The following is a 10,041-nucleotide window of genomic DNA, read 5'->3' as shown; positions in this document are numbered from 1 at the left end:
CCAATGTCATAAAACAGCATGTGTGTTACTGTTACATGAGAAACTATCTGTTCTGTAAGCCTTCATCTGAAGTACAATAAAATATTTAAAAAAAAAAAAAAAACCACAGTGAGACACTATTTCACCCCCACTAGGATGGCTAAAGGAGCCCTGGTGGCCCAGTGGTTAAGAGTTCAGCCTGCTAACCAAAAGGTTGGCAGTTTGAATCCACCAGCTGTTCCTTGGAAACCCTATGGGGCAGTTCTACTCTGTCGTATAGGGTTGCTGTGAGTAGGAAACGACTCAAAGGCAACAGGTTTGGTTTGGTTTTTGGTTTAGGATGACTAAAATAAGACAGACAGTATCAAGTGTTCGTGAGGATATGGAGAAATTGGAACCCCGTACACTGCTGGTGGGAATGTAAAATATAAAAATGCTGGTGAGAAACAGCCTGGCAGTTCTCCAAAAGGCTAAACATATAGTTATTGTTTGACCCAGCAATTCCACCCCTAGGTGTATACCCAAGAGATACAAAAACATGTTCTTATAAAGACTTGTACGCAAATGTTTACAACAGCATTATCCATAATAGACAAAAAGTGGAAACAAGCCAAATATCCATCAACTGATGAATGGATAAACAAAATGTGGTATACCCGTGCAGTAGAATATTAGTCAGCCATAAAAAGAATGAAGTATTGATACACGCTAAAACATAGATGAGCCTTGAAAACATTGTGCTAAGTGAAATAAGCCAGACCCAAGAAGCCACATATTGTATGATCCCATTTATATGAAATGTCCAGAATAGGCAAATCTGTAGAGATAGAAAGTAGATTAGTAGTTGCCAGGGATTGGAAGGAGGGGAAAATGGGGAATGACTGTTAATGAGTATATAGTATATTTTTGGGGTGATGAAGATGTTCTAAAATTTATTGTGATAATGGTTGCACAATTTTATAAATACTCTAAAAACCCTGAATTGTACACTTTAAAAGGGTGAATTTTATAGTATGTGAATTATATCTCAGTAAAGCTGTTTTAAAAAGTCATTGCTGCTGGGTGTTTGCTCAAGGCAGAAGAAGACATCTAGAAATACTAAGTCAAGTAAAGGAGGCAGAATCCAGAATAAAGGGGATACTGTAAGGGGCAATGGGGTGATTTTCAAGGATTCATGTCTCCTGTTAGCTACAGAATATCCCACCTTTAGATATGGTCAGTCAAGAAGTGTTTATTGACCTACAAAATATGAAAAGTCTCAATCAGTTTCTCACCCGCTCTCTCTCCCTCCCTCCTTCCCCCACTTCCCTCTCTCTCTCTGTCCCTTCTTCTTATTCCCTTATAAAGTGTACCCCTTCTCCGTGTTCCTGTTTTTATCATTGTTGTCCCTACATTTCTAGTCCTTCCAGCTTGGGCTGGCGGTAATTTTGTCTTCCCTTTTTTTTTTCTTACCCATTTCAACTTAAGTGCTTCACCAGAGCTTGCCAGTTCTTTCTTCCCCACCTAGAGGCTCTTCGCTTCAGGGTGTCTAATACCACCCCTAATAATATATGAAAATTTTGTGTAATGAGCATTTTTCCAAGGCAAATGGTTAATGACCCCAAACGAAAATCTTTGGCTTCAGAAAATTAAGCACTTCTGACCCTCCCTAAGATTTGTACCTCGTACATGGATTATCCACACAGCCTTCTTTTTGGTTCTCTGGACTCCAGATTCTTCTTTAGGATGATTCATCTTCTGCACAGCTCTTGGGATAATGTTTTTTTTTCAAACTGTCAAGAACAAGTGGCTCACTGTTGGTTTTGAACGAAGTCTAAACTCTGACCCCAGCCTGTCTTTTCTACCACCTGACCCACTTTATGTTAGCTACATATTTCTTCTTATTTTATCTGCATAAGCCCTCCTTTTTAGCCGATTCAGTCACCCACCACAGCTTTCTCTTTCCTCTCTCCATGTCTTACATGTGCCTTTCCCTTTGCCTTGAATGCCCTCTTACTCTCTGCCAGTTCTTCCCTTCATCTTTGAAACTCACTTCTTCCAAGCTCTGTGACTTTCTCCACTTGGCTGTTCACTCCTTAAGTACTGTATTCTCAGTTTGAACCACATTGATTTTTATGTGTTAGTTCTTTCATTGTTTGAGTATGTGTTTACTTTCCCCAGGGATGGTCAGCTTCTTCATGGTAGAGATGAAGCTGGCTTTAGACTTTTAGGATCTGCTTTGGTGAGGCAACGTGGTATAATAGAAGGAGCATTAGAATGGGAGGCGCAGCTGAGTACTGCTTTCTGTTCTGGGTTTAATGAGCTCTGCACCGTGGCCAGTTCACTTGATTTCATTTGTGTCTCTGTTTCTTCTTTTACAAAATGAGCTGGATCAGAGGTTCTCAATAAACAGACAGAGGCAGATCTAAGCCTTTGCCTGTTTGATCTGTGAAGTATCTGTTCACATCTTGCTCCCCCTCGTTTCCTTTTCGTCTGCCAGAATTTCCAGCTGCCAGCACTGGTAGCCCTTTTCTACTCTTGGCTCAGGACTTCTTACTGCATTTGTTAACCACCAATTGAGCACCAGTTAAATGCCAGATACTGGGCTTATGCCCTGGCAGTTCTTTGATGGTCTTTGTCTTCAAGAAGCTCATAGATTGGAGTTTGCCATTTTGGTGCTCAGCCAGATTCTCAGCTGACCAGGTGGATGGGTCTTTCTGTAACTGAGACTCTAAGTCATGGTCTGAAGCAGTTGGGTTCACTGCCACAGCCCGCTCTACCTGAGCTTGACGGCATTAGATAATGAATATTTGTTCCGTACCTGTCGTTGAACAGATATTTACACGTCTGATCTTACTCAGTCCTTACTGTCATTCACTGTCCTTACTGAGTAATATATTCCTATTTTACAATTCAGGAAACTGAGGCAGAGGGTTTAAGTAACTTGCCTACAGTTAGAGGTAGAACATAGAGTTCTTTTTTTATTTTTTCTTCTTTGAGACTCTTATTCTTTCCACCATATCACATTACCTTCCTTCTTGAGGCCTGCTTTGGCATATCAGGAGCTTCTTAGTATTATCAGAGACTTAATGTTTATGATTAAGTAAAGCTTTGTAACTTCCAAATGGCTCATTCTTCAGGCAAGTTTGGGGATACTGATTTTTTTTTCCCTTCTATTGCGCTTTAAGTGAAAGTTGACAGAGCAGATTAGTTTCTCATTTAGCAATTTATACACAATTTGTTTTGTGATGTGGTTGCAATCCCTGCAGTGTGTCAACACTCTCCCTTTCTCCACCCTGGGTTCCATGTTGCCATTCATCCTGTTTTCCTGTCCCTTCTGTCTTCTCATCGTTGCTTTTGGGCAGGTGTTGCCCATTTGGTCTCATTTACATGATTGAGCTAAGACGCATGTCCCTCATGTGTGTTATTGTTTGTTTTATAGACCTGTCTCATCTTTGGCTGAAGGGTGAACTTCGGGAGTGACTTCAGTTCTGAGTTAAAAGGGTGTCTGGGGGCCATAGTTTTGGGGTTTCTCTAGTCAGACCAGTAAGTCTGGTCTTTTTTTGTGAGTTAGAATTTTGTTCTACATTTTTCTCCAGCTCTGTCCAGGACCCTCTATTGTGATCCCTGTCAGAACAGTCTGTGTTGGTAGCTGGGCACCATCTAGTTGTTCTGGGCTCAGTCTGGTGGAGGCCATGGTAGTTGTGGTCCATTAGTCCTAGGGATACTGATTTTTGATATTTTTTCATCCAGCCTCAAAATGACACTTATGGGTTCTAGATAGGAATTTTATGTCCCTTTTTGGTGTGGTGAGAAGTAGAAATTTATTTATTCATCTACTGTTTTTTTTTGTTTGTTTGTTTAAGGCATATTTTTCCGTATGGGGATCAGGACATGGTTAAAAATAACTTCTTGACCATTTTTTAGGATTCACAAATTCGCCAAAGTACAGCCTATAGCTTACATCAGCCTCAGGGAAACAAAGAACATGGAACAGAACGGAATGGCAACCTCTATAAGAAAAGTGATGGGTATGTAAAATGGTGTTGCTAGAGTTTTAAATTTAACCTTCATTATCTCATGTGTCAAAATTTCTAAACTCTTATTTTGTTGTTGTTCATCCATAAGGATCCGAAAAGTGTGGCAGAAACGGAAATGTTCAGTTAAAAATGGTTTTCTGACTATATCCCATGGTACTGTAAGTATTCTCTTTTAATTTGTCTTTGTTATAGTGAGATAAGAATGAGGTGGGGGTGTGTGTGTGTGTGTGTGTGTGTGCTGGGGGATTTAATGAAGTGAGTTGTTACATGTATGTATCTTTATATGTTCTTATATATATGTTTGGAGTCCCTGGGTGACACAGATGGTTAACTCATTTGGCTGCTAACTGAAAAGTTGGCAGTTCGAGTCCACCCAGAGGTGCCTCAGAAGAAAGGCCTGGAGATCTACTTTCAAAAAATCAACTGCTGATAACCATATGGAGCACAGTTCTACTCTGACACACATGGGGTGGCCATGAGTCGGAATCAACTTCACGGCAACTGGTTTTTGTATATATGTGTTTATATGTATGTTCAAGGTATATGTATGCTTAAGGTATTAAGTATGCATTTTAAAGGATTTTGCTGTTGAGGAAAGCTTGTTTGGATTCACCTTGTTTGGGTACACCTGCACCCTGTTTATGCTTTTCTATCCATAGAGAGCCTTGTTATCTTTCACTACCCAGCATGGTCAGAATAATTGATGAGGTAGATTGTCTTTAAGAAGACGGGTTGTCTTTACGAAAAACAACAGACTGCTTCCCAAGCTATGTGTATCTCTGGAAATTTAGCATCTTACTTGGGAAGTTTTCTGCTTTCCACTTGGACCTCCCTATTCCCTTAAGGAGAAAAAGTTTAAGTGGTCAGGACTCTGGGAATCGGAAATCAAAGAAAACAGAGATTTCAGTAATTTTATTGAAACCCAACATACTGTGCCCAGCCTTAATGAAGTCCTTGTTCTCTCATCCTGTTTAGAAGAGCCCACGCAAGAAAAGTGAGCCCACAAACCCCAGTCCTGAGCCATGGTATGTTGAGTCCATTAAACAACAATTGGAAGAAAATTACTTACTAATCTAGCTTTCAGACACTAGGAATTTTAACCACAGTTACAAACATAGCCCTTATTCACACCACAGTGTTCTTTTCCACAGTGGCGTTAGGCATATTATCACCTCACCTCGTGTGATAGGATTTGGTGAAAGTCATGTAGGCTGGTAGACATTTTTTATAATATCTAAAGGCTGAGTTGGTTCTAATTTTATTGCTGTTGGGAGTGCTGATGATGGCTTGCGTTTCCATTCCCGAAGCAGGAGGCCTAGTGCTGCATCTATATTAGCAGCCTCAGTAATATTAGTGGGTGGTAGTGAAGGCAATCCTGAGTGTTTCCCTTCCTGATGAAAGGCACAGCTGTACGGGGAGCACAGACTGGCTTGTCAGACACTTGTAGAAAAGTCATCTCGCAAAGTGGGTTCCAGGGAAATAGCTCTTCCCAGTACTTATGAGCAAGAAAACAGTAAAACACCATTTGATGCATGTCACTGCAGCATGGAGAGTGTTCCATTGGGGGTCACTTCATCGTTACTGGTTCCACTTATTGGAAGGAAGAGAGAAAATAGAACTAACACATTATCAAGTATAGTCTGTAGGGCTGTCTTGAGGACCTCTGGCTTAGGAGACTGAGTGTATTGATTGGCCAAATAAAGGTCATTTCTCTTTTCCAAAAATCAGTTTTTGCTGGACTTATGATCAGCAACTCACTCCTGGAGCTATGCAGTTTGGATCCTGCTGTAATGTTCTTTCCATATAGATACACATGTGTGTCTGGGTATGAGTGCTATGGACTGTGGGAAGCAAACCTATTTAGCTATCACTTATCTTCTAACGTGAGAGTGTTAGACTGATGGTTATCAGCACCCTTGCTGCTCTAAAACACCTGTGATTCTGTAGTTTGCTTTCCTTTCAAATCATTTTCCATTTGGGTTATTTGTTTTAACTCAGGTTTACTGCCTCAGTGCAGAAGTGTCATAAAATAAGGGTAAGTTGCATTTCGTGCTTGTTTTACAGAGTACAGCTCTAAAGTCATTTGGTATATTTGCCTCATTAAAGTGCTTCTCTAGACCCTGGTAGTGCAGTGGTTAAGCTCTCGGCTGCTAACCAAAAGGTCAATGGTTCAAACCCACCAGCTGCTCCACGGGAGAAAGATGTGGCAGTCTGCTTCTGTAAAGATTACAGGCTTGGAAACTCTATGAGGTCGCTATGTGTTGGAATTGACTCCATGGCAATGGGTTTGGTTTCCTTGTTTTGTTTTCTAGACCCAGGGCCTCAGCTTAAGCCAACGAGTGGTTCCACTCTATGACAGAAATAAAAACAGGCCTAGTAATCCTTTGCTGACAGCATTAACTTTGGTTCAAGTCACTTCCATTGCTTGAGCTCCCTCTCAGAAGACATGGGCTTAGTTATCTTTACATTTTGATGGGTTGCCCCAGTTTTTGGCAGATAGTATAGCTACAGCTAGCTTCACTAGGATGCTGACAACTCAGCTTGTCACACAACTTGCATATTTAATAAGTGCTTTGTGTTGGGAGGGGAAGCCTTCTCTAGGGAATCTCCACTCTCTTCCTTTAGCAGGCTGGGCAGGAAGCTCCTGGAAGCAGCCATTGCCTGCTACAGCCTGGAGGGTTAGCAGGTGGGGGCTGTCCTGGTCCACTGCACCACTGCCTTGCAAGGAAAATAAGTAGGTTAATTTAGCAGCCTTCCTCTTGTTTGCTGAGTGTTTTTCCTCTCCTTTCTTTGTTGTTCTGCATACTCTGGAAGTAAGATACCCGAAGACATCTATTAGTGCCTCTACAGAATGTCTGCGCTTGGTGACGTGCATGAACCTGTACCATGAAAGAGAGTTGAGAGATGCCCTTTTTTGTTTTGCTTTCATTTGACCCCTTGTGTAGATCACCGATTTAGCCAGCATTTCCCTGAGTATGTTCGTTAACGGTCAGGGAGAAAGGGTGATTTTTCACAGACCGGACTGAGTAAATTGGAATCTACAAGCAGTATCTGGCACGCACTGAGAATCAGGTCTTTAAGAAATGGCACCACAGGGTGTATTTGTACTCTTAGGAAAAACCTTCCCAGAAAGCTGGCAGCCTTTGGAAAATGAAATTGTTGTATTGCTCCCTCCAGCAAGGGGTAATGATAACATCCGGGGTTGAATTTCATGGAAGCCTAAATTGGTATTCCCTGTTAGCCAAGGCTAATTTTGTTTTTTGGCATTGGGAAGGAGTGATCCTTGAGACAAAATAACTCTAATTAGGTATCGTCTTTGCCAAATTCATAGCATTACCACATCATCAAAGGCTAGGGACTGTGTTAAACTGGAAGAAATGTCCATTGGGTCTTACACAATCTAAAATTTTAAAAAATTGTCATGAATCATACAGAAAGAGGAATACAAACTTCCTTCTAAAGGCTTGACAAATTGGGAGAAAATAGAAATGACATGATTAAAATGGGAGAACCACTGATAATCCATGACTTCACAGCAAACACTAAGTCTATAAGATCTTTTTTTCCCATTTCTTCCTGATTTTTTTTTTTTTTTTACTAAACCAGGGTTCTCCAGTTAGGTTCTCGGGGAACACTAGAATCTGGTGAATTAGATACAACTGTTCTATAGCTGGATCCTTGGTGGCACAGTGGTTAAGAGCTTGGCTGCTAACCAAAAGGTCGGCAGTTCGTACCCACCATTCGCTCCTTGGAAACCCTGTGGGGCAGTTCTGCTCTGTCCCGTAGGGTCACTGAATCAGAATCACCTCAACAGCAATGGACTTTTGGTTCTATAGCTTAATTAAATGGCAATGCTATTTTTTTCCCAAATTGCAGCAGGGAGGAAGTTTAATGGGTAGCATATTCTCTATTTAATGTAAGTTTTTTTACAGCTTTGCTGTCAATTGATAATTAATCTGAACAAATAGCAAACAGTTATTAATGTAAGTTTTAGAATAGCTGATACTGATTAAGACTGTCAGTTTGTATGTCTTATGGTTGTCATTTATAATATGCAGCCACCAGTGCGTTTATCATCATTCCTAGTTCAAATAAGGACTTTGAGTATTTTTCTATATTTTGTGGTGTCCATATACTCTGAAGTCAGAATCTCTGGTGGTGGTTGTCTGAATAGAGAATAAACAACTTTCTCCATACAAGAGTGAAAAATAAAGAATACAGGTTGTGAGTGGAGAGGAAGAAGGGGTGGTAGTAATTCAGATTGAGATTATTTGCTGCACTAGAAGTAACCTGAAAGATAGGTCAAGGTAAGTAACTCCACCTCCATGTGTATTCATGCAGAAGGCAATAGAACATGGTAGTCAGGAGGTTGGGCCAGCCTGCCTTGTTTGAATCCTCACTTCTCTGTTCCCAAGTCATATAAAACCTTGATCGAATTCTTTAGTCTGTCAAGGCCAGTTTCTTTATCTATAAAATTGGAGTATTTCCTACCTCAAACGGCAAGTTAGGAAAATTAAATGAGTTACTTCATGAAAAAATGCTTGCAGCAGCACTTGCCTCCTGTAAGCACATAATAATAATAATAGGTGACTAAATGTAGCTATTATTATGCAAAATCATATCCTTGTCCATGAAAATGTTTCTGTATTTACTGCTCCTGTGTCTAAGACTCAGTGAGTACCAGCAATTTGGAACAACAGAGGAGACAAGACTTCATATGAGCTGTGCACCCATGTTGCGTACATGATGTGGGCTCCTGCTTGTCACTGTAGAAGTTTATCATTTGGTATATAGGTTCCTGGATGAGCCAGGTAATCCTATTGGTAAAAGTCTAAAATGGATGGTGCTTTTACTTGGAACTGTCGTGTTTGCTAGATTAAGCCGAACTTGGAAATCTTCTAATTTTGGGTGATCCAGGAATTCTGTTAGGTGCCTAGACTATGGAGACTATCTAGTGACTTCTGTATAGGAGGGAGGCCCCAGGATGGGGCAAATGTTAACACACTCTGCTGCTAACTTAGAGGTTGGAGGTTAGAGTCTACCTAGAGGTGATCTACTTCTGAAAAATCAGCCATTGAAAACCCTATGGAGCACAGTGCTACTCTGACACACATGGGGTCACCATGAGTCAGAACTGACTCGATGACTACTGGTACTGGTCTCTATAGGAGATGCGATCCACACAGTCATCAACTAGAGTCTAGTATAATATTATTTATCTATTCCTGCTTATCCAGACTTCCTTTTATCAAACCTTCCTTTATCATACTATAAAGATTGTTCCAGCGTTAATGGAGACTACCTTGTCTCCCCCCTCATGCCCTTCCCCCGTTAGAGGGGGAGAGAAACTACATGAGTGTCCAATAGGTCTTCCCAGGTGTGTGTGCATAGGTGTGAGCATCTGGATGAATCTGAAATCCAAGCTTTTACAGTGTCTTGAAGCACCTGGTAGCCATGGGAGATGGTGAACAAGAACAGTTTGAAATTTAAGACATTTTAATTCAGTCTTTCATTTGGCAACTTGGAAGGTGGGTAGGAAAAGCCCATTCATGTTTGGAGATTTCTCCAAGATTTCTGTGAAGCATTTTGCTGTTCAGATTCACCCCCTGCCCCCCTCTGCCTTAAATTCTTACCTTCTGCCCTTTTGCTTTTTTGTACTAATTTTGGTTTTTTTGAAACTGTAATAAAATAGCCATTTTTGACACATCTCTGACAAAAATGTGTGGTGATCTCTTGTAAACATTGGGTGAGGGGGTGGGGTGGAGGGCTACATATGTGAATGAGGTGTATTCTTGAAACTTTAATGACAATGATGGTTGGCTTTTTTAGACCCCATAATATGAACCTATTATTTGTCATTACTTCAGAGAGTAGGGAAAATTATTTCTCTGCCATTTTTGTCCTCTGAGATTACTTTCCCTGGAAACGAGTGTTTACTCTCAGAAGTTCACCAGAAATTGAGCTGGGTGTCCAGGTCACCCAGCAAACAGTCTGTATCGTGAGTAGAAGTCAGGCCTGAATGTCAGGACCATTTTGTTCTCAT

At 40.9% G+C, this 10,041-nt stretch overlaps 1 protein-coding gene across 1 annotated transcript in view; it reads left to right on the top strand.

Annotated features, from left to right (window-relative positions):
- ASAP2 (ArfGAP with SH3 domain, ankyrin repeat and PH domain 2) overlaps positions 1 to 10,041 on the top strand; it is a 227,684-nt gene that overhangs the window by 166,101 nt on the left and 51,542 nt on the right. The window contains exons 10-11 of the mRNA XM_004373077.2: positions 3,886 to 3,989; positions 4,087 to 4,156. Of these exons, the coding sequence (XP_004373134.1) occupies positions 3,886 to 3,989; positions 4,087 to 4,156 (174 nt within the window). The remainder of the gene's footprint in view (positions 1 to 3,885; positions 3,990 to 4,086; positions 4,157 to 10,041) is intronic.

The sequence above is a fragment of the Trichechus manatus genome, unplaced genomic scaffold, assembly GCF_000243295.1.
Source record: "Trichechus manatus latirostris isolate Lorelei unplaced genomic scaffold, TriManLat1.0 scaffold00023, whole genome shotgun sequence".
NCBI classification, from domain to species: Eukaryota; Metazoa; Chordata; class Mammalia; order Sirenia; family Trichechidae; genus Trichechus; species Trichechus manatus.
Note: the sequence above shows the minus strand (reverse complement) of the source record. Positions and strands in the feature narration are given on the sequence as shown.